The sequence below is a fragment of the Lipophrys pholis genome (assembly GCF_963383615.2).
Source record: "Lipophrys pholis genome assembly, chromosome: 7".
NCBI classification, from domain to species: Eukaryota; Metazoa; Chordata; class Actinopteri; order Blenniiformes; family Blenniidae; genus Lipophrys; species Lipophrys pholis.
Window position 1 is genome coordinate 22,535,621 of NC_137638.1, and position 24,494 is coordinate 22,560,114.

The 24,494-nt window shown below is 41.3% G+C and overlaps 1 protein-coding gene across 1 annotated transcript; it reads left to right on the forward strand.

Moving 5' to 3' along the window:
• The first annotated feature begins 407 nt into the window (after positions 1 to 407).
• antxr1a (ANTXR cell adhesion molecule 1a) lies at positions 408 to 23,637 on the forward strand. The gene is made up of 18 exons (XM_080467838.1): positions 408 to 864; positions 4,459 to 4,530; positions 4,650 to 4,721; positions 5,302 to 5,383; positions 5,459 to 5,492; positions 5,943 to 6,022; positions 6,692 to 6,760; positions 7,861 to 7,941; positions 8,603 to 8,663; positions 9,812 to 9,910; positions 13,219 to 13,288; positions 13,741 to 13,819; positions 14,062 to 14,157; positions 16,352 to 16,393; positions 18,261 to 18,356; positions 18,751 to 18,918; positions 20,145 to 20,225; positions 23,093 to 23,637. The coding sequence occupies exons 1-18, from the start codon at positions 713 to 715 to the stop codon at positions 23,504 to 23,506; spliced, it is 1,848 nt and encodes a 615-aa protein (XP_080323964.1). The 5' UTR covers positions 408 to 712; the 3' UTR covers positions 23,507 to 23,637.
• Positions 23,638 to 24,494: the final 857 nt, after the last annotated feature.

The window sequence follows — 24,494 nt, forward strand, 5'->3', positions numbered from 1 at the left end:
CGAGCTGAGAGGATCAATGGTGTCTCTCTACCCTCCCTTGATATTTACAGCACCCACTCCACCCACAAAGCCCTTGACATCACAGGTGATTTCACCCACCCACCCATCACACAGCTTCCAAGAGACTGAGATATAGGTCCATCCATCAGGCTGTCAGGATGCTCGACTCTACAAACTCGTTCTCCCCTGCTCCCTTGGCCCACTGCACATATATAAACTACCAGGTGTCACTCGTCCTCAAGTGGGTATTCTGTACAGAGGTAGCCACTCCTCACCACTAGGTGGCAGAAAAAGCCAGCACACACTGATGTCTCTTGATGAGAGAGAGAGAGAGAGAGAGAGAGAGAGATTTTGCAAAAAAGTCCAACATCCACTGTTTGTGGGTCTTTCAGTTGCATGGCCTTGTCATTAACAAAAAGCAGCAGGAGTGTGAGGTTGTGGAGCTCCTCTCATCTTGATGCATGCTCCACAGAGCCCAGTGATGAGAGGGTTCCAACAACAGTGAGACTCACAACACTCATGCTGTCTCTCTCCAGTCGTCTTCAACCTCTGAGTTACACTCTCTGCTCTGGATTAATGCTCTCCTTGCGCTGAAGCTATTTGTTAAAAGAAGGATCTACAAGAAGGAATAACTTTTTTTTTTTTTTTTGTTCCAATTCAAGTTTTCTTTCTTGATCATCTATCTTGCGTGAGATTTTCTTGTGCTGGAATAATGTCATTGTGCTGGAGGAGAGCCTCATGGTTTCCGGTGGTGTTTGCTGCTGCGCTGGCTGTTGTTAGTGCTGGTACTGCTGGACCAAGCCAGGACAGGAGGCAGGCATCCTCCTGCTATGGAGGGTTTGATCTCTACTTTGTTTTGGACAAGTGAGTTCCCTGACACACATCACCGGACTGTGTTGCTGAGAAGTAGTGGAGACAATCACTTCTGTTGACCTGTTGCTTGATCCTAAAATCCAATATGGTATTTCTATATATTTGAAAGGAAATGTGTTAATCTGCATTAAAAAGCTTTACACATAACCATCATTACAGAATCTCATATGCATTATAATATGGGTTCATTATGATTCTCCCAGTAAGAATCTTGGTGCTCCTACATGTTTTAACAGCCTGCCATCACTTCCAATTCTGTTATAATCATCGATTTGATATTAAATAAATTAATCCTCTAATAGAGCTCAATCTTCATTTCATCCATATGTCTGCATATTAGTGATGTGTCACTCTCCCCATTCTTCACGCAAGAGCTCTTGTGTTTATTTTGGATTTTTCTAATTTGATTTATGGACAATGCATGATCATGTTTCATTATCATCCTGAACTTTCAACACAAGTGGAGGCCTGAATAGTTGGCCTCTTTAACTGAGAAGCCATTGGTGCAGATTTATAATCCGCTTCCTTGTTTATACAATGTGATTGGAGTCATACTTGTTTTTCCTTTCAGGAGTGCAAGATGGGCACCCGACCAAGTCAGTCAGTTTCTTTCATGGACGCTTGTTATTTTCATTGTTATATGGAGGATAGACACAAAGCACTATTTACTCACCATTTTACTTTTTATAAAGAAGGAAATCTCACTAAGAAAGCCAGCAGAGTGTTTCAAACTTCTAAAAGTAGAGAAAGCTGATAAATACTCTGGACTCATTGGTACAGTCTCTTGCCTTTGGACTCCAGCACAAATTCTTTCATTTAACATTCTTGTTTTGCAAAGCTGGCTATGATCTATTTGTTTTCACTGTATTCTAAACCATCAGTCAGAATGCTTGCCAACTAGGTTAAGGACAAGTTTACACTCTTGAAATGCATCATTTTTCTTTTTTGGAGGATGCGATTGGATAATGTTCCTGTAGCACCTCTGTTTAGTCCTAAGCTCCAGAGATGGAGACACATTTTCCAGTAACAAATCAGTGCCAAATCCAGGCAGTGGGATGCGTCCTAGAGGAAAATTATAGGCAAATCTGAGCAATAGAGAGGAACTGTGTGAGCTTAAGTTTGAATGAAACTGTGACCTGAAGATATTTGATTTTAGGCATGATTCACTGTGTGAGCTGTTACTTTATAGGCTTTTACCATCCTTTGCAGGTGGGACCTCACCTTGCTTCTTTTTTTTTTTGGGGGGGGGGGGGTTGTTTTAATCGTGACGTCCACCTGCTCTCTCTGTCCTGTTGTTTCTCTTCTTCTCTCACGTCACCTTGCCTTTGTTTCTTTTCTCTGTTTTGGTCCAGATGTTTCGGGGTTTTTTTGGCTGTGCTGCAAGTACTGGGACTGTCATGGTAACATTAGAAAATATATATGTTTGAGAAATGAGAGGCTTACCATAAAAGACCATTTTATAAAAGTCCACAGTGACACATAGCTTACAAACTCACTAATGCCTGATGATATCAACCAGACAGACTCTGTACTCATATTGACCAAGATAGTGAAATAATTAGCAGATGAACTCTGTCCCTTATGCTTTAGAAGACAAGGGATTCCTTAAAAGAACGGAGCAGGAAGGAGTGATTGTTGTGACATATACTTTGAAGTTGAGTAAAAACACCAAGTTCAATAGCTCATCTTGGAGTTTATTACAAAATAGGGAAGTGAGTGCAAAATGACAAACATCTACTCTGACCCAGTTGTGAACACAGCTGGCTGCAAGAAATCACGAGGGCACATTCCCATTTAAATAACATTGAAATAATTACAGCTGCTTTTAACTGGATTTTAATTGTAACACAAGGAGCATTGGACATTGTTTTTCCTTCACTTATTCACTCAGCTGGGCTCTCCAAACTAATCTGCTGGCTCTTCTTTAGCCGTTTCTAATCATACAGTGGTTTTTAAAGCTTGGGCCATACGTGGAACAATTACCACATATTATTATATATGATATATTACATATCAAGATTTACCAGATATTTTAAATTAAAAGCATTTAACTAGCATGATAAGAGTTCTGATATTTAATAGATATGGATTTTATCAGCAGTTAATACTATTTCATTAAATCAAATACCATCAGGAATTACAGTAATCCAACACAATCTACCACTTGGCATGAGAAGCAAGTGTGGTTTGAGAGTTTAAAAACTGCAGCTTAAAAAGCAGTGACTCAACAAATCAGATTCTCATTTGACACACAAAAGACAGGGGTGGACGAGACATTAGAGAAGCAAGTTTGTGTTTGGAGGTTTGCAGGCTCAATTTCCACTGCTGACAGATTACACTGGGTGTGTGGTGGGGCTAAGGAATGGACAGGGTACAAACATAAATAGTTATCACACGTTGAGAGATAAAACAATATAAAATGAAAACAGCTGCAAAACATAGACAAGGTACCTTATGACAAATTCAAAAAGACATAGGTTTGTGTCTCTCTGAGTTAGTGATAGAAGGGAATGCAAAATATCTGCAGCAAGAGAGAAAACATAAACCAGAAAAAGACACAAAAGGTTCAAAAAGGTACAAAAAAAACTTTGTACAATTGAAAATCATTCTAAGACAAAAAAACTTAGATAGTGAGAGACTAAACAACATAAAAACAGTCACCAAAGATCCATGAAAAAGCTATTAATGGACCCAAAGTGATGAGAAACAAAAAACAATGACCAATTATGTGAGATGCAAAACAGCTATAAAGACACACAAAACGTCCCGAGTGAGAAAACATGAACTTCAAGGAAACACAAACAGGTACAAGAAGAAGCAGCAATGCTCTGCAGATGGCAATTACCAAACAAATTAACTGTAAAAGCTTACTTAAAAACAAAACTGCACAAATATATCACACAACTAAACAAAATGACCACAAAGAAGCCCGTTATTTGTTCCCGGATACAAGACAGTGGGGAGGGCATAAACAATGCCTACACATACTAGACCAGATAAACACATAAAAAATAACTATAGGCTGACGGTGTGAGTGGAGCCCTGCAGTTATTTATTTACTACCATTTAAATGAGGTATTTAAAATGGTCCTTAAAAGCAAGAAAAGGTGGCAAAACCAATTCAAAAAGACTCCAATTCAGTGAGACGTGAATATAAAGGCATGTGAGACATATAAACAATATCTGCTGACCTCAGAATCACAAAAAAAACAACAGACACACGATAACTATTTAAAACATGAATGTGTCACGAAAAAGACGCAATCCCACTCCAGAAAACAATCACAAACATAAAACTAAATCTGAAACTTCCACGGTGAGCAACAGGGTAATAAAAACAGACCACAAAAACGAAGGAGGCCCAGAATGATTATGCAACACCACCACAAAGTGGAGCAACACAACTACAACAAGCGGGCCCTCAGAGATGCACAACAGACAGACGGACGGACACAAATTAATCACAAACAACACGACTGCGCACTTTGACCCTCGTTGTTTGGAAAAAAACCAGCATGTGGATTCATGAAACACAGCCGTGTTTGAAGAAAAGCATCTTCACCTTGAACTCTTTCCTTGCCTCAGATCTGGGAGTGTGCAGAATCACTGGACTGAAATCTACCACTTTGTTGAACATCTAGCTCATAAATTCATCAGGTAAAATAACCCGACAAAAACACTCGACATCAGAGGCTTTTTGCGAAACGTGTGAAGAAGAAGAGCTGAACTGATCTCACAGAGAGTAATGTTTTGGGGTTTTTTTCTTCTCACTGCAGCCCACAGTTGCGGATGTCCTTCATCGTGTTCTCCACTGAGGGACGGATCTTAATGAGCCTGACAGAAGACAGGTGGGTGCAGATCCCCGGAAAAAAAAAAGAAAAAAAAAAAAGGTTTTAATCCCATGCTTTGCTCTCATCTGGCTATAAGGAATGAGTATAATACCAGATTTGGACAGAGGTCACACACAGTTATGATCCATGTTTCTTTTATGGCCAAGAAGCGTTTCCAGGCAGAGACTTTCTCTCGCTGGGATCTGTCTGTGGTGTCGTCAGTCTGGGCAGCTACTGACTCATGTGGTTTTTGACACTTGGTGGACAGTCCCTGTGTCTAATCTTTTTTCAGCAGTCACACTGTTTCATGGCTTCCTTCACATCTTCTTCTACAAAGGGGTTCATTTCCTGTCTTTCTGCGTGACAGCGTCTCCAGCCAGTACAACCAACACTGGATCAGTTTATTCATCTGTTACATATTGCTTGTATGTTCTTATTACGGTGCCCGTATGGAAACTATTATGGTGTTGCCATGCCTCAGAGTGTCTGGTTTTGCTCAAAAGCGCGATCACAAATGAAACTGGCAAAATAAATATTTCAATTACGGGTTGATTATCAACAACGTGGATTACTCTTGTCTCCTGTTCTGCCTGCTCAGGGAACGAATTCGCAAAGGTCTAGAGGAGCTCCAGGGGGTTCTTCCAGGGGGGGACACTTTCATGCATGAGGGCATCCTGAGGGTGAGCAGCCGACATGTCTGACTCCTGAGCAAACAAGGAGAATATAGCTTCAAATCAGCTTTTCTTTGTTCACAGGCGAGCGAGCAGATATATTACGGAAACACTGAAGGTGAGTCTTACTGGAAGACAGGTCAACACATGGACATTTTCCATTTTCAGGTTTGTGAAAAGTTCCATGAACCAATGAGACAAAGTGTTTCTTTCTCTGAGCGTTGATTCAGTGGTTCTTAAGCTATAGGATCATATCTGAAAGATTATTTAGTAGTTAAAGGTGAAAAAACATGACCATCTTTACTGATGTTGAACAAAATCAGTGTTTCTATTTTTTTTTTTTAATATGCCTATAGTATCTCAGTGAGGCATAAATCCTAGAATAAACATAAAACTTATTCAGTGACATAATGATCTATGTAGCTGTAACAACACACTAGATCGCTCCATACAGCATCAGAAAGACTCAGTTCAGGTCAAGGGTCTCACGTTAGGATAAAATGACGTTCGTAATTATTCGTAATTATCCACAATAACGGTTGCTGATGGATTTATGTCTGGCCTGCAGGTTATCGGAGTGCCAGTGTCATCATAGCGCTGACAGATGGAGAGCTGCACGAGGATCTTTTCTACTACGCTGAGAGAGAGGTGAGGAAGGCGGAGAGGGGTTAAAGAGGACACGCAGATTATAACCACGTGAGACTCCAGATGAAAACGCTGCCACCACATACATCATCACTTTGATCCTCCGTCTTCAGTCAGCAGAAATTGGGTCAGAGCGTCTGCCAGATTTACACATCCTCTCTTTTCACATCTGCACTATAGGATGATTTATCTGCCCCTCAGACCGTTCAGACCCTCCAGGTGAAGGCATGTGAAGGCTTCAGGCTTTAATCAGCCCTGAGTGCCTTCTGACACACGTTGGCAGCAGAACTGGAGGGAAGTTAAAGCGGCTGGTAGCTGTAAAAGCTCCTCCAGGGAGATGAGGGTGGCCTTGATTTGTCGCTCGGTGTCAACACTAAAGTACACAACCAATAAAACTTGTAAATTAAGCTTTACGCTCATGTAATTATGTGCTGAGTGACAGGTCTTATGTTATATCATGCCTGATTAAATTGTTACGTGGATAAAAAAAACAAAAAACAGTGTTGCACAACTTCTTGTAAAATCTTCTTTGGGGCGAGACAAAAACAGCAGCATTTATTGACGTTGTTTTGGATGCTGTTGTGAAATACTGCAGTGTAATTGAACCCAGGTGTTGACCTCCTTCCTGTTTATTTCTTTTCCTGTGCGTGAATTTGTGTGCATACCTGGCAGGCCAATCGCTCCCGAAGTCTGGGCGCCTCAGTTTACTGTGTCGGGGTGAAGGACTTCAATGAAACACAGGTGTGTGCCTGTTATTAAGTATCTGTCTGAATCTTAAGTTGTTTTGGAATGCAGGCTTTTCAGTGAAATAATTCATAATAATTCAGACACAAATGTTTTGTAAGAGGTTACGAAGCACTAAAAATCACTATCTGGTCCCTTTGAATCAGCTGAGACTACCTATACAAGTTTGAACACACAAACTTTCCAGTTCTATTACCAGACAACTGAAGTAAATGTAATCCAGTGAGTTAAGTGCCACTAAAATAAAATATATTTCAGTTTATGCAAGTGTTTTGTGGCGCAATCACTGCATCGTGTGAAGTCAAGAGGCCTATTTTTCTTGCTTGGTGCAAAATAAATTGTTTTAGATGGCCTGTCTTAATTTAAATACGTGTTCCGCATGCTCAATTAATTAGAAATCTGGAACATTGCGAGACTTTCAGATCTGAGCATCAAGACCAGTAGTTTTAAACTCAGTTCAGGAGCCAAATCCAGCACTATTTGGTCTTGAGTGGGCCAGGTCCGTTGAATGATCGATTGAGCAATTCCGAATGCTTGTCTTTGTTTTTGTGTGGAAAAATTATGTCATGTCACTTTTTGTTATTTCAAAGTACTTTCAAACTACAACATTCAAATTTTGAAAAAACCATGTCCTTCACCTGCAGCTCCTCTTTTCTCTTTGACCTTCGTTGCATCCAACATAATGCAACAAATTACCTTGACCTTTACTGGTTTTACAAATCGATAGATTGATCTAATAAACTATTTGCCAAAAGGGATTCTCTGCTGGCTGATTAGCAGGCCACAGGCTTTCAGCAGCCTTCAACAAGTTTTCATCAATTCATATTCAAAGTATTGTTTTGATGCTGATGATGCTCCTCAGCAATGACAAACCTAACTTTCACGGGTTTCCCCCAGTGAACAAATGAGGAACAGCAGTGATTTAATAGAAATGTTTGAGTTTCCTGTCCCAGGGGTATAGACGCTGTGGTGAGGGGGTGTTGGGCTGCTGGCCGTGTGTCCGACACCCCTTGACATAGACAGTGTGTAGGTGGAAGTTTTCGGGAATTACATGTGCAGCTGTCTCCTGTGGTTGTAATTATTGCTTTTCTCTCCAGCTTGCTAAGATCGCTGATAGCAAAGACCACGTCTTCCCCGTAAATGATGGATTTGAGGCTTTGCAGGGCGTCATCGACTCAGTAAGCACTTCATTACTGCTCATACACTTTCTGATTATATTATAGCACCTACAATAACTAAAGCCAGGTGAGGGGTCCAAACAAAGTCAGTGTCTTCGCATAATCTACTCCAGTCATTCTCGAATTGACCAGCGTTCTGCTTAAATAGCAAAGAAAAAAAACAAGGCCTAATTGGTTTAAGTAAGGATACGTTGATCAATTCATGGAGCTCAGCCAGGGACGAAAACTCCAGGGAAACATGGTGTGACTTTCCTGCTTTTGATCAGCATGGCTGACATGAGCCAAACATGATCAAAGTATGACCCTCATCTCTCAAGACCAAACCCAGGGAGGTTCACTCAGACGGTTTGTTGTGAAGATGCTGTGGTCACTCAGACATGAGGTTTGTTAAAGCAAGATAAAGGTCAGGCAGCTGCCCGTCATCTGGAGCTGGTTAACAGAACAACGGAGAAACTCACGTGAGTGCGCCAGTCGGTCATAAATCAGTCCTCTTCTTCTTTGGGCCAATAGGGACAGCAAGATAAAAAGTGAAGAGGGGAATTGGAGAGAGTTTATAACAGATTTAACAAAAAAACAAAATACATTTGATGATGGCACTCACATGGACAGTAAGACATTCCTCTCGAAGATATTCATGATCTATATCTAATCGTCTCCTCAGATCCTGAAGAAGTCCTGCATTGAGATCTTGGCAGCTGAGCCTTCCAGCATCTGTGCAGGAGGTACAAGACAAAAACCCATCTTTCAAACTGTGAGCCGGAGAAATTAGGCAGTAACACATTTTAATCAATGCTATTTGACCATTGTCGACTTTGTATTATATATGTTTATACTTGATACTAAACTGAACTGTATCTAAGTGGTCAAACTTCCATATACCACAAACTGAGCTTCAGTATCTGCTGATGAGGGGAAAAAAAAACCCAAAATTACCAAAACATCACATCTCACAGCTGTTTTTTTTCTTTTGGAAGTGTAGCCTCACATAGAGAACAGTAGAAAAAGAGCAAACTTAGTTTATCAAAACTTATTTTTACAACTTAAATTATTGTCAGTGTCATGACAGTGTACCGAGTCTTACACACTGACAGTGTATTACTGTTATGAAACAGGGACCGTTACAGACTAAACATAAAAACATATGAGGCAGTTAAACATTTATTCAATATTTATTCCCACAGCCGGCGTCTCTAACACACTTTGAACATCTCTGTGTTACAGCTAATTAATAATACTTCATGTTTCCAGTTGAATGAGTTACATATGAAAAGTACTTTAGTGCCAGTAAGTCCCAAATCCCCCAAAATCCCAAACAACAAACAGCATTCAGAAAAGCCAAATTGCTTGTTCTTGATGGTTGTTGCTGTTCAACAAATACATTTGTCTGTTGCCGTTATATGTCTAGTTATGTAAAGCACATACAAATTGTTTTCCATCAGATTGTCAGTGACCTGTGGTGCACTGAATCTAGATGATCAGACGTGGACATTTGTGATACTGAAAATATTAACCTTTATAAGAACAAACACTCTTATTTTTAAATGGGGGAAAAAAATTGCAACCAAACTAATTATGACAGTATGTCAAAGTCTGCAACTTCCATTTGTTGAAGATCATTACTGGAGTTTTCTCTTGTATCCTTGTTGTGTAATAGATCATGTGGGTTGGTGTTATTATTACAATGATCATCTCTTACAAGTTCTTTTTAAAAGCATTTCAGTCAGTTATACTCAAATACCTGTCCCTGTTGTAGCTACACAATAAGATGATGCAAAGCTGGAAATTACTTGAGGCTCAAGACAACTCAGTGGATCTGAAAAATATTGCGTCATTGCTGAATTGCTGTATGCGTTTCTCTTCTTTTAACCAGAATCCTTCCAAGTGGTCGTGAGAGGAAACGGTTTCCTCCATGCTCGAAATGTTGACAAAGTCCTGTGCAGTTTCCGGATCAACGACACCGTAACTAAGAGTGAGTCAAACGCCTCTGAACGTCAGCAACATTCACAACGAAGCCTTGAGCACACATTGCCTCCGAGCATCAGAGGTGATTGCTCAGTCCATTAAAAGGAGCAACATCAGAAGCAAACAGCGGGATATTAATTGAAATTAGTACGAGTTCCCCCAAAAATCAAACAACAGTCACACAGCTGGAGTTACATGTAATTAAACAAGCAGCTGCGCTGACATTACTGGTACTATGACCTTTGTTTTTTTTACACAACACACTGTGCAGGTTTGCAGCCTGGAAAAAAAAAAGTGCAAGAGAAAAAAGATAAAGAAGAAGCACCACACACATGGCTGGAGGAGAAAAGAGTGAGTTCATTCAGCCAGTTTCCATGTGGTCTTTACCAGCAGCTTACAGTAACACTTGTTAAAACCACTTCCTACTGCACACGCCACTGTCGGTGCAGGCGACAGTAATTACAAGCTGAGCCTCAGGACTCACAGGCAAATACAATGTTGAAGTAGAAACCATCAGTGAGACATGTTTCTTTTTTGAAAAGGCAGCGTAACGCCCGTGATTCAGTTTTCTTGGGGCACGTTATTTGACCTTTCGTCGCTTTTATCTTTGAGCTCGTCTCCATCGAATCTCGTGTCGACTTTTCAGGAAGGACTTGGTTCGATTTTGCCTGGGTTAGCTGTTCGTGCCATCAATGTTCAGCACAGTCATCCTCTCGCTCTTTCAATCAAATTCAAGTACGAATTCCTTCAATATCATGTTTGAAGTTTCTTTGAATCACAAGTGTTTCTGTGATATAACAGCATCAAACTCCACAGCAGACATGGAAGCAATTTGAGGAACAATTCTCTTGTCATGTCAGGCCCATTATCCCTGTAGGCTCCTCTTCCAGATTCATTCATCTCTCAAAGCCGTTTACATAGACTCCTCTGGAATTTGTTTACTTCACATTTTGGGTAAATATTGAAAACAAAAAAGAGGTCAAGTTGACTCCCCTAAGGGTAAATATAAGAGTTCTTATAAAGAAAACATACATACTTGCTTTTGTTGGCTCTCTCGATACTTGTGGTAAAACTGGTTTAAAAAAAAAGAAAATCATAATAATACATGTGTTAAACAGATGAATCAGTGTTTGAATTTGTGAGTCCAGGAAAAAGCAGCAGCAAATACGGTCAGGCGCGCTGGGATCTGGCTGGTCGTATCCTGGGCAAACAGTTGTTTTGTGACAGATGTTGCACCGGACAACTGTGTCAATACTGGAAGACAAGACATGACAGAAATGTTGGATATGTGTCCGGTCCGCACGATGAGCGTAAAGATTCCTGTATGAACGTAATCAAAATCCCGCAAAGCAAAATGGCATTAATGTAGATAACACAAATAAACTTCAAATTATTGGTCATGATAATAATGATTATCAAACCACAACTGTAACAGCTGTTGCAGACTTTATATAGAAATGTAGTGTTCACTTTCAAAAAGTGTGCAACTCGGAGCCATCTGCAAATGCTTACAAAAATCAGCTGATGACGGGAGGTCTTGCTTCAACCACAATTTACCACTACTAATGTATTGTATTTACCAGAATGTAAGTCCTATTTTCTATTTGGTTGGCTTGTCATGTGACTTATATATTAAAATATATATTGGTTAATACCATCTGGAACTATTAGATGACACTATGACAATAGAACGCTGCTACAGTGTCACCAAAAAAACCTCTCTATTGGTACTGTGTTTGACTGACAGTGCAAGTGGAGCGTCAACAAAAATGCATACAGCAGAATGTGAAAAATGGAATTATAAAATATGCAGCAGAAAATGGAAACAGGAAGTTCAGCGTGTCCCAGAAACTTGTAAGTGACTGGTGAAAAGTGATGGAGAAAACAAAGAAGGCTAATCGTGGTCTAAAATCACAACGGCCAGAGATTTAGGAGCAAATTCACAGATGGATTCCTGCACAACTGACCGAGGTTTATTGATGGTGTAATTACATCTAGGCATCAAATAATAATGCAATTCATGCTGCAGTGCAACTTAATTATGTTTTTTGTTCCACTTCATGATACAATTTTTGACAAATGTGACTTATGGTCTGGAGAGTATGGTACTTGCAGCCTTCACTACTGCGTTTGAATAACTGACCTCACAATGAACTGTTGCATCCAAGCAACCAATAAAACAAACTTGTACAGTATTTGGATGGTTTCTTGGTTGTATGACTGAACAAAAGAGATCCTGAGAGAAGCATTTTTCTTTTTTTTTCAGATCTCCAGTTGTTGCCACTTATATGCAAAGCTACGTTACTGTAAAGAAATGATCAATTTTAAACTCATGCTCTTGAAAATCAAGCCAATTTAGGTGAAGTTACTTCAGTAAGTCAAATACACTATGATTTCCCCAGAATTTACTGAACGCTGCCTTTGGTTAAAATTTTAAGTTTAAACTAAAACTCTCAAAGAGCATCTCTCTGTCTTTGTCTCAAACATCAATTCCTCATCGTGTCGGTGGTTGAAGCTGAACTCCTGCCATTTGTCTGCCCTTCACAGTAAAACACGACCTCTCTGTGAGCGGGTGCAGTGAAGCGGCTAATAAAAAATAAAACAAATCATGACATGCACTTGGATGTTTGCCACGATCTTCCTCGAGATTTAAACAAAGGCAACGTGCAAGCTGCAGGGAATCAGGTCACATCTCCAGTTTGTCTTTTGCTTCAATAATATCGGGCTATTCAAAGTGGGGTCGGAGATGAACTCAGGAATGAATTCTATCTGGGCCGGCTTATAAAACTGGCGTGGAGTTGTTTTTGGCAGCGCCGGTCACCCAGTTCTCCCTTCTCCCTCGTCCTTGATTGTGCTTCTAGAAAAAGAGCAGCCGCTTGTGTCGATTCCCTCAGTTCTGGGGTATGCCCTGCCGCTGCCAGAATAAGCAGACGGGGTTTGGGTGATCATGCTTGTTGGAGCCACATTTCTCACAGCCAGCTGGACAAGCAGAGGACCTCGATTATTTTTCCCTAAAAAACAAAAAATGGTGGTGAGGCACTGTATTGGCGCTTGTGACATGGAGACAGATGTCGCCTTCAGACCGAGACAACAAAGCATTGGTTCTGCAGAGACCCTCCTCTCAGCTTGTTAGTCGAGTTACAGTGAAAAGGTGTGACGTCATTCCAGTCCTGTGAACATGTGCACGGTTTCCTCCCGGCTTTTGTGCAGAAGTTTGGTACCATTAATCAGTCAACTAACCCATAAATACCGACGGGAAGGTTTCCCAATGCTTTTGATAGTCTTTATTACACTTTGCTTCCTCCGTTTCTGCAGTGGTGAAGCCGTTGGTTGTGGAGGACACATATCTTCTCTGCCCAGCACCAGTGCTTCAAGATGAGGGAATGTAAGTCCAAAAAATGTTATTTAAGTGTGTGAGAAATGGAGTGATTTGCAACAAAATCCAAACACAGAACAAACTGAAATACTGTAGTCGTTTATCTTGATGTATTTCTGGACTCAAGTATAAATCACAATCATTACTTAAGGATATTTAATATGACTATTTTTACTATAAAGATAAATAAAAGATTTCTGTCTGAAGTAGATTAAAGAAAATAAATATCCATCAGACAGGTGTAGTTCGACCAGAAAGTTGTTTAAGAGACAAGCTTGTCTTGGGTTTCAATTCATCCAGTTAACTCATATGTAATGAAGCCCCCAGACGTTAGATTGTCTGGGACCCTCCTAGTCCATAACATCAGAGGTCCGTTCATACGTGCTTTGTGTTGTCCTACAACACTTGATGTGATTTTGCGAGATACAGCGTGAGTAACATGATTTGTCTTTCTCTTCCAGGGCAGCAAATCTTTACGTCAGCATGAACGAGGGTCTCAGTTTCATCTCCAGCTCGGTGACAATCACCACTGTGAGCTGTGTGAGTATGACGCACCAGCACTTGGCTGGGAACGTTTCTGGCTTCACGGCGTCGTTGTTTGGGGCAACAGATCAAACCGAAGATGTTCAAATAATAGAAGCAGACTGATTTAAGTATTTCAGGGTCGGCAGAAGAAGGAAAAAAAAAACTAAACAAAAGGACCATTTTCACTTACAAAGAAAAGGGGGCTACATGAAAGCTTCACATACTCAGACCGTCTGCGTTGTCTGTGTCTGTCACAGTCTGATGGAACCATCCTGGCCATAGCTCTGCTCATCCTGATGCTGCTCTTGGTCTTGGCTCTGCTCTGGTGGTTCTGGCCTCTCTGCTGCACTGTGGTGAGTTCTCCAAAGCGCCAGCGCTCTAATAACATGCACACATCACTCTTGCAAATCACCTTTGGTTCACTCCTGTCAGACTTCAGATGGCTTAAGATGAAGTGAGGTTGTTTGCAGACCAGAAGACAGAGAGGAATGTCTTTTTCAGGTGTGTCTTGTCTGAGCGGCGTGCCCTCAGGCCTCTCATGACCTCTTCAGTGCCCCCATGGTGACACGGTCGGGGTCGAGAAGTCAATAAGGACACACTGCTCCTTTGAATCGCTGCAGCTGAATTTAGTTCAGAACCAGAAGAGGTCAAGGCCAACAGGTGTACATGTGTTTAAATAATTATGCTGCAGCAGAAAATAATGTGTCTTTCCAGAGGTCACGGCACGTGACCTTCACGTTTCACTTCTCAATGCGCCCACTGTTGACACACCGGAGGAGCTGCGACTTCGCAATTCCTTCCATCAATTAGGATCTGAATACTAGGAATTTCCAGTTATCGACGAGGGGAAAAAAATCTATCACGGCGTAAATGTTTTAGTTTAATATATCTTTGTTCCAATTTATTATTTTTTTTGGTATCAAAAAGCAAGTGGTCAGGAATGAAGTTTCATGAAAAGCATTTTGTATAAATGTCATGTGCTCGGGGTGGAGGGGACAAAAGAGAATGCCTTTGGAAAAACCCTCCCTGCCATTATTTAGAGAGTCCTCAACCTGCCAGCCTCACAATATTTCAACAAACTGTCTCGTTACCGGCGGTCCTCTGTCAAATCCTGTATTTCTCCTCTCACATGAAAAGCACTATGGCGCATCAAAGTCCTCTCCAATGTTTCCAGCAGCGGAGACAGAAAAAGTTGAGAGCTGCCAGTGAGCGATGTCAGATTTTACAACATGACCCTCACTCCCTCTCACTTTTCTTTTTCTGCTCTTGTTCATTTGGTTGCAAATTCAAGCCTGTGTGGCAAGTGTGTTTCGGAAAATGACGCTGGGTTACCATGGGGAATCGTTCTGAGTTCCAGGGTTTGGAGAAGCGTGCAGGAAAATCACAAACGAGAATCAGTCGTCGTCTTAATTTGCCAAGTGCATTTAAGTGCAGAAGAAAATGCACTAAAGTGGTGACAAAACACGCTGACAGCTCATGGTTGATTTATATTCAATCAAAAGGGGACAAGAGGACACTGCAAGAACTGAATTAAAATCATACCTTCCTCGGAAATAAAAAAAAAAAACAACAACACGCAGATCGTCTAATGCTGCGCTCAGGCAGCTGGCAACTGGGATAATTACCAGTTGGAAAAGTCCAATTTCTCAATTTACAGCGTTCACATGCCAATAAAAACAGGCAACATGAGGTTGTCTTACAGTTCTGCTGTTTTGTGGCTGTCAGAATCCAGAAAAGAGACAAAGAGGTTCATCATCATCATCATCATCATCACACACATCCACCAAGAGCGGAATGGAATAAGGCTCAGGCGGGTTCAATAGATTTAGTTTTATGCAGGTAACACATCTGATAATCATTAAAGTTGTTATGAAGATGAATAGTTCATATAGCAGATCGGGTTCACTGGCGTGCCCCCAGAGGAAGTGTTATTTCTGTCTCTGAGTATAAGCAAAAATAAGAGGAGAGTAACTTTGTGTGGCCTGCACAGTGGTGTAGCTGTCAGCACTCGCAGCTCTGTGCAGAGTTTGCATGTTCTCCCTGCGCATGTGTGTTTTTTTTCCCTCCGTTATGTTGGTTTCATCCCAGAGTCTAAAAACTTATGTTGAAGCCAACTGGAGACTAAATTGCATCAAAAGTTGCAGCTGTTGAATATTCTAAAATAATTCTAAAAGAGTCTAACTGAATGAAAGAAAAGTTACTTCATGCAGAAGAAAAAGTGTCCGAATTCAAGGCTGTAATGACTTGATGCAAAACATAGGTGGAAAAAATCCTGTATCCCTGAGCTTGTTACTCTCCACCCCTGCTAATCAAAAAAAGTTCAAGCCAAAAAAATGTGGACAGCAGATTTCTAGGTCAGCGTGTTGCGCTCAGAAGTAGTTCAGACTTACGAGAAGTTGAGAAATCCCTCTATTATGTGATGTTGTTTCGCCGTCTTGTCGTACAAAAGGAAGACATGACTCTGACTTGCAGATTCTACAAAAATACATTTTGGTTGAGGAATTCTGTCATCGCAACCTCTTTCTTTCTGTTTCTTTCCACTCGCAGATCATCCATGAACCTCCGCCACCAGTTGTCGAGGAGAGTTCGGTAGGAACTACACCACTTCAATCTCCTATCCAACTTATAAAAACAACAAAAACATGCTCATTATTTAAAGATTCGGCAGAGTATAGATTGAATAATGTCTTAGTTTGCTTTAAATCTCAATGGCCATGGAGCCTCATTCGATCTCTCTCTGGCTTATGGCTCTCGTCACTTATTGGGATGTCAGTTAACGCCCTAAAATAATAACAATTGCATTTGCAATTCCTCCTTTCTTCCTGTTTTGAGGAAATTTGATGTGTCCAAGAGTTTCGACAGCTGTTCTTTGGACCTCCACTGTAAATATTACAAAGTTGAAATCAATCAAGAAAATCATTTCACATAAATTTAACCGACATATAACTGATGCTGAACAGTATACTGAGCAAAGCTAAGACTCCGACTGTACAGAGAAGAGCTACTGTATATCGACCTAAGGCAGCAAATGGACTGAACTTTCTTCAGTCAGTCAAACATGTTATACATTATGTTCTCCAAGAAGGGACTAGACGTAGACTTTGTTGATATTAACTCTATATTGTGAAACATTGATGTAGCTCGTGACAGACTTCTTCTTCACTCTCCTCATTAAAACGCCTGAACACTTGTATATTGACTCACTTCTCTGACAAAACTTCGCTCACTTACAGAATTCATTGCTTTAACTTAGAAATATGATGAAGAGAAAACAGCCTACATCACGGTCAATCATGTGCACTCGTCCAATCGACAGTATTCGGCTCCTCAAGCAACTTTCAATGATTGTGATTATTTTTTCCCCAAAAGCACACTATATACCACGATTGATACATTTTTGAATCTCAAACATATAAATTATGAAGTATGTCTGATTTTAGTCAGTTTAATCCTCCCAATCACATTTCTTATACGTAATTTGCAAACAACAGCGCTTCCATCCATCCAATCTTCTTTACCGCTTATTCCTGTGCTAATCCCAGTTTACGTCATCTTTCTTATTTGGATGAGTTGCTCCACAACTACAGCAGATTCACAACATTATACATCTACCATCGTATAAAACAGCAATCTCACACAATTTACAGTTCAAGCTGAACTGTGGGTGTTTGTTTGCCCCTCACAGTTAAAAAACGCCTCTCTGTGAGCCTCGTGTCACTTGTCTTTGTAATTCCTCAACTGTGATGGGAGTAAACGCCCTCTTATAATAACAATGAAATCCTGACATTTGCAGGACAAGTCATATATCGAAGAATTTCAATTGAAGTTTCCCTAATCACGGTTTTTAGGACCTCCAGTGAGAATATTGTGAAAGTAAGTGAGCTGAGACAATTATTTCACATAAATGGGATTACAGTGTTGGCCCAGTCTGTACAACAAATACCTTTTCGATATTCCATAACCACAAGACCGAACCGCATGTAAATGAGCGACATGTAAGGCTGCAATAACTTGCCCCAGATTTAACAGAAAATAAGTTTTACTGATTCATTAGTTCCAAAACCAGTAACATTCATACTTTCAAAGACAACATTCAGCCTATATTATGTTGTTTTTCTTAGCAACATCCTGGTGGATTATGAGTCAGACAGGGTGTATTCAAGGGCTGAAACATCTCAATTTTGGCCAGTGGGCTTTGTAATTTCCTGCGATCTGAATACCTTAGCAAGAGAGGGCAAAAAAAAAAAGAGGGCTGGGTTAGTGTGAGCAGGGCAGACGAAGAGATATTCACTTCATATGAAATTGTATTTACCAGGTAGCACCTTGGTTTTTTTTGTGTTGGTTTGTTTGAAATCAGTCATTCACCCTCTTTAGTCTCATCAATACTTATTTAGCTTTGCCGCTTGTCATTTTCTTTCCTAACGACTTCATAAAACCTCCTGTCGCTGTCTCCTAGGACGATGAGGACTTTGATGCACCTAAAAAGAAATGGCCGACTGTTGATGCCTCCTACTACGGAGGAAGAGGAGTAGGAGGAATCAAAAGGATGGAGGTGAGAGAGTTCAAACTGAAGACCTCTCATCAAAATGCCTCATCATTGTAGGATGGTACAAAAAACTGAATTATTTCCCCAAGATTTGAGCCATACAGGTTTATGACTTCTTAAATTCATCATTTTGGGCACATTTTATTGAAAAGAAGACTTTTTATTTGCTCTTCAAAGATCAAGTTAGTATAGCTTCCACATTTAATGATAATGTAGTCAATCCAAACACTTAAAAATGCAGTGATGTTATGAGATTCCCCTTACTTTGGTAAAGCATATCATCTTCCCAGTGAAAAGCACTTGATTAATGAAGATAATTATGAAAAAAAAAAAAAATCAACTATTACAAGTTCTTCAATAAAACAATGATCATTAATCTTTGTTTTCTCCTCGCCGTCAGGTCCGCTGGGGTGAGAAAGGCTCCACTGAAGAAGGAGCAAAGTTGGAAAAAGCCAAAAACGCCAAAGTGAAGATGCCTGAGCAGGAGTATGAGACACCCCCCACACGGCCTCTGAACAACGGCATGCACAAACCCCCCGGGCCGCGCAAGTGGTACTCACCCATCAAGGTATTAAAGCAATGCTGATGCTTTGCTTTAGCAGTGTTTACAACAACTGAAAATGGCGAACATAAAGAAATAACGAGCTTCAGCATAAAATTGCCATTAGTGCAAGAACTCTGTGGATCGAGCTCAGCTCAGAATTCATTTACAAAATGCATTTGCTTAACAGCTCTGCTGGGGCAAAGTTGCTTTTTTTTTTCCAGCTGATAGCATGCGTGTGCTGCAAAAGCACAACATCTGCAACATATTACTGCATTCTAATCTGGCCGAGGATGTGCAAGTGTTACTATTATTAAAATATTGTAGCAAGAGGAGGTTAAGATGTGTTAAGGTAATAACGCTTAGGTGCCTGCTGGCACACGGACCCTCGGTCCAGGTCCAGCAGGGGGTTAACGGAGTCATTCTGAAGCCTTCCCAGTCAGCAGGGGACTGCTAATAGAAACCAGACTCCTGTTGGACTGACCTCCGGGGAGAAGAGCTGCAGAGCCAGCAGTTTTCTGAAGAAAAACAGCTGCGCTTTCTGCTCTTATCCTCAAACTATTTACTGTTTGAAAAAGAAAAAAAACAAAACAACTACGAAGAGTTGATTCACAAAGAACTGAGTCCACTTTAGTGTGTCGCTTTGAAATAATTGGATGAGTTCAAATTGAAAAAAAAAAATAATTATTTAAAAGGGTTATGGGGGACTCTCAAGAAAGGAAAGAAAACACTTTTCACCCGTTTTTACACTGTGTTTTTAGCTGCACCAAAAAACCCCTATAATTGTGCCAGTTTCACACTGACATGTTAAGTTCATTTTTATTAAAATGGCTCGGAGTCTTTGACACATGTTGTATTTGATAAAGTTCACATTATCGGCCAACCCGGACTGAAATCACAAGCGAAAAGCTGCAACCCTGCACCCAAAGGGAGGTTAGGATTTGTGGGTGGCTGAGTCAGGGTGAAAACACTTGCAGGGTTCTTGCATTAGATTCTCTCGTTGTCTCTTCCTGTACAACAGTGTGAAATGACTCTGCAGTGAAGGTGTTGAATGTCTACTCACGAGGGTGTGTAAGGATTATTAAGCGTGGCTGGTTTATGAAAACGTTACTAAATTCTGAAGCACACCCTCTCTGCTTAGAAAATGCTTTTGCCAGAAATGCACTCATTTAAATGTCCCTCCACCATTGTTTAAAAAGGTGAGACATTAGTATTAAAACTTCTGACGATCTAATCTTTATGTGTTTCCACAGAGTAAACTTGATGCATTGTGGGTGCTTTTAAGAAAAGGCTATGACCGCGTTTCTGTAATGAGACCTCATCCAGGTGACAAGGTAAGACGAAGGCCAAACAGGGATCAGCCCGCATTATACAAGCTGACGCAAGCCTTGGCTCTGCGTTAGTATCTGGCAGGTTAAGATCAACATTTCACGTGTGTCTTTTTCTTTTCTACTGTAAAGTGTTCAGTGCTCAGCTGTAAGCAATGAAGTGTGCACAGACTCATGTGAAAACCTGCGGTGAGCCGGGGTTTAGACTGCAATGTAAAGACATCTGGTGAAGTCGTTACGAAAAGGAGAGCGTAAGGCCAGCTGTAGTGAAGGAGTAACGGCACCGTGACCTCCCGAGCTGGCGGATGACTCGCAGTCTGAGACTGTGAGCGGTGAAAGAATCAGTTTGAAGGGAGTTCTGTATATGATAATCCCTCACCGCAGAGGTTTATGTAATGCTTCATCGCCCTCAGGGTAAGACAGAAATGTGGGTTGATCCCATACCGCTGTGTTGATGGCAGAATCATCCTATAAACTGGCAAAATTAATAGTTTGCATCATGATATCTACATCTCACTGCTTCACTGTTTGTGTGATCTACTGTACAGCTTGTTTAGTCAGTCCGGCAAAACGGCTCCAGACAGCCCTGACTGTGTCGTCTGCAGATCAGAGAGCTGGTCCTGTTGTTGTGACGGGTGGCACACAGCTGTGTTGACACTCAGATGAATATACAGCTGAAGTTGGAAGCTGAAACGAGGCTCATGTAGCCGTAACTCAGTGGTGAGATCATCCCGAGCGCTCCTCCTGCAGCAGAGGAATGATTTTGAGAAAGTTCTGTGTGATTTATTTTGACAATACAGTGTTTCGGGGCCGATAGTGTTGACATGTGTGTCCAATCATGCAGTAAAATATTTCCAGTGGATGTGATGTGGCAACTATCGAAGTACGACTGTGAGCAACGCTGTGTGTGACGTGTGAGACTGTACGTCAGGACAAGCTGACATATTATAGAAAGAAAAAAAAACAAACATCACAAGGTCAATATTGTAGGAGAGTATTAAAAAGGTTTCGAGAACAAGTTGACGGTTCACCAGCAGTAAGTCAATGGAAGGGTGATAATGTTAAATCAAAGCTCAAACATCACACTCGAGCAACTAGAACTCCAACAGATCAGGAAGTCTGCATGTGATAAACTCAATTTGAATGCGATTTAGGACCAACTGCATGACAATATAAAATTGTAAAATCGTTTAGGACCTGAAAATAAAATCCCCAAATCCTTTTCAGAGCGAATCACCTTTTGCATGGTTGGCATGCGTAGTTTTTGATTCCTGGCTGGTTTGGTTTGGCATGGTGGATGTAATTGTATCATGACTGAATGCCTTCATTATTGAGAGTCTATATTTGACCACAATGACATTTAAGAGAAATTCATGTTTAAAGTTCAGTAAATTAGAATCCAGAGCTTTTAAGGGCACAAAAAAACTTTGAGACTGATTTAGTCAGAAAGCAAATAAATATCTGGACTACTGAGCCTAATTTAATAAACCCTTGTTCATTTCTCAATCAGTCATCAAGCCCTGCTTCTTTTTACCACTAAATAACAGGTTGTGTCGTTACATAGTGCTCACTGACCTAATACTGTATAGAAAATGAACGAGTTTTATCTGGGAACTATAGCAAACAAACCTGGGCTTTAGATGAAGCCGTCCTGAGCTCACCTTAAGACACCAACAATCCAGCATGCCAGCAGTTGTGGGTCAGGCCGTTTGCTCTCTGGCTTTAAACTAAGAACAGCCAACACACCACACACACTGTAATTAGAAGAGTAGCAGTGCGTCTTCCTCTCTATAAAACCTCTGGAAAAACTACATGGTCCCAGGTTTCCTTGGGCTGTAAACAAGCTCGCTCTGATTGCAATTAGGAACCTCTTGTCAAAGAAATGCTTGTACAACTTGCCCTGAATGAAGGGGCAGTTGATCCTGCTGCCTGAGGGGAGAGAGAGAGAGAGAGAGAGAGAGAGAGAGAGAGAGAGAGAGAGAGAGAGAGAGAGAGAGAGAGAGAGAGAACAAGTCAGCTTCCTCAATCATTTATATTGGAGCCTTATTAAACTCCTGAGCAGGCAACTGTGTGCTATCGCATATTTTACTCGACTTTGCAGGATTTTGATTGTTAATATTGAAGTTCACCCGATATGAGACCCTATGGTATGTCCCACTGACGCCAGATAAAATGCATCATTTGATGAAGAAATGTTGTCAGTCTTTATCAGTCTGCGTCCACTCCCTAAGTCAGTGGGTGCAGCTGTTTAAGGGGCGTAGCTTTTTTCTGAAATACGATCGTCTCTTCTGAGTGACGTCCAGATAAAGAGTCGTGTGGTACAGCAGGAAAACAGTACGATAGATGTGCAGCGTCTTCTACACTAATCATCCTTCTATCTATGCAATCTGTGAGAAAAAAACGGAGAGGCAGCTTTAGAATTTTGTACAATATGTACTATTTTCCATAATTTAAAACGAATGAAAACAAATGTAACAGTGTGAGCATTGAAGCCACAGACTTATCTTATGGCTCAGGCGTCTCGTTGTCTGGCCCTAATCCAATAAGATAACTGGCAGATTTGATAGCAAGAATAACAAAAGTTAAAGTACATGGTACCATACTAACATATAGTTTTTTTCTATATACTAACAAGTTGTACTACAGTGACTCACTCCTACCACTTAATGATGCTGAAAAAGGGGAATGTTAAAGAAAGACCTGCAGCTCAACAAACTAACACTTTTAATCAAATAAGCACGACGACAAATGATACGTCTTTATGTAGATAACCATGTATTACCTACAGCTGGTGGAATAAAAATGTGGATCTCTACACTTCCTCCAATGTATGCAATTTTCTAAAACAACTGGGGTGTGTTTTTAAATTTCAGGGCAGATGCATGAACTTCACCCGCATGAAATCTCCTCCTCCTCCTCCTCCTCACTACCCGCACTTCAACCACCAGCCATCGTCTCCCATCTACAACCCTCCCAGCAAGAGTCCACCTCCACCGAAGGGGACGCTCCCGCCGCCCCCCAGCAGCCCACTGTCATCACTCTCGTTTTCCTTCGCTCCACCTCCGACTCCGCCTCCCGTTCCCGGCACGCCTTCGCCTCCCATCACGCCTCCCCCTTACACACCCCCTCCCAATCGGGCTCTCCCTCCACCCACCTTGTACACACCTGACCCGCCGGCGCTCCCCCCGACTCCTCCACCCTGTGGCTCCCTACCTCCCCCTCCCCAGGGACCTCCTCCGGGGCGAGCCCCTCCACCTGCCCGCCCGCCGCCCCGCCCCGACCTGTAGAGCCCTGGCAGGAGGCGGGGGCGGGGGCGGGGTTGATGGGGGGGGGGGGGGGGGGGGGCACCACAGGGACATGAAAAAAGGCCACAGAGTCCTATTAGCATTCTGCAGCGCATAACCATCGCTGGACTGTAACCTGCACACGAAGACTGACCTTGTGCCACGATCAGCAGGCGGGGGGGGGGGGGCTTCCCACCTCATGAAGTGAGGAGTACTGAGGACTGTTTCACAGCTATTTGTCTACATTGACTTTTGTACACATCTAGCTCAAAATGTGCAATTGCTTGAATGCTTGAATTACAAAGACATTTCTTCTAAATGAGGTCATACGGGCGAGTTAAAAAACATTAGCCTGCACGGTCCTCAGAGGAGCCCCAGGCCCCGTCGTCCCCTCCACAAACCAACCAGATGAGATGAACAACAACAACAGCTCGTCCCAATCATCACCAGGGGAAACACAGCTCAGTCCAGAATGTTAAAATGTTCATGACACCAGAGTAACACCCCTTAATTTGTCTGATAAATGCTAAAATACTTATTTTGCAAACGTTCCACACACAGCAGATTGACAATGACACGAGCAAATCTGGAAAAAAATATATATAATTTTTTTAGAATTCTTGAATATTGAGCAATTGCATGCAATCGTGCTTGAGTCAGCATTTTGCTGTTTTTGTAACTTTTGTACTTGTTTTTCTACAATACTTTTTTTGTGTCATTTTTACTGTCGAGAATAGTGCAGTCTTTTACTTTTTGAGGTTAAAAAGACAATCAGTGCAGATAAAGACATGCACAGGAAGCTTATTGAAACAACAATGCAAGACATCTGAACTTATTTTGTTCTACCATTGACATGCATTCCATGTTCAACAGGCCTGACAGCCACAGCTATCCTGGTTTGTTTTTAGGGGTTTTTTCCCCACAGGAAACAATTCATTGGGATTCACCATGGTTACCACAACTGACTAAGGTGACTGCAGTCACAGACATA

What these genes read in the sequence shown, in the direction of transcription:
- antxr1a (XM_080467838.1), top strand. Translation starts at nt 713, where the DNA reads ATGTCATTGTGCTGGAGGAGAGCCTCATGGTTTCCGGTGGTGTTTGCT. An exon ending in CTAGCTCATAAATTCATCAG is followed by an intron (nt 4,531 to 4,649) that starts GTAAAATAACCC and finishes TTCTCACTGCAG; the next exon opens with CCCACAGTTGCGGATGTCCT. An exon ending in CAACGACACCGTAACTAAGA is followed by an intron (nt 9,911 to 13,218) that starts GTGAGTCAAACG and finishes CCGTTTCTGCAG; the next exon opens with TGGTGAAGCCGTTGGTTGTG.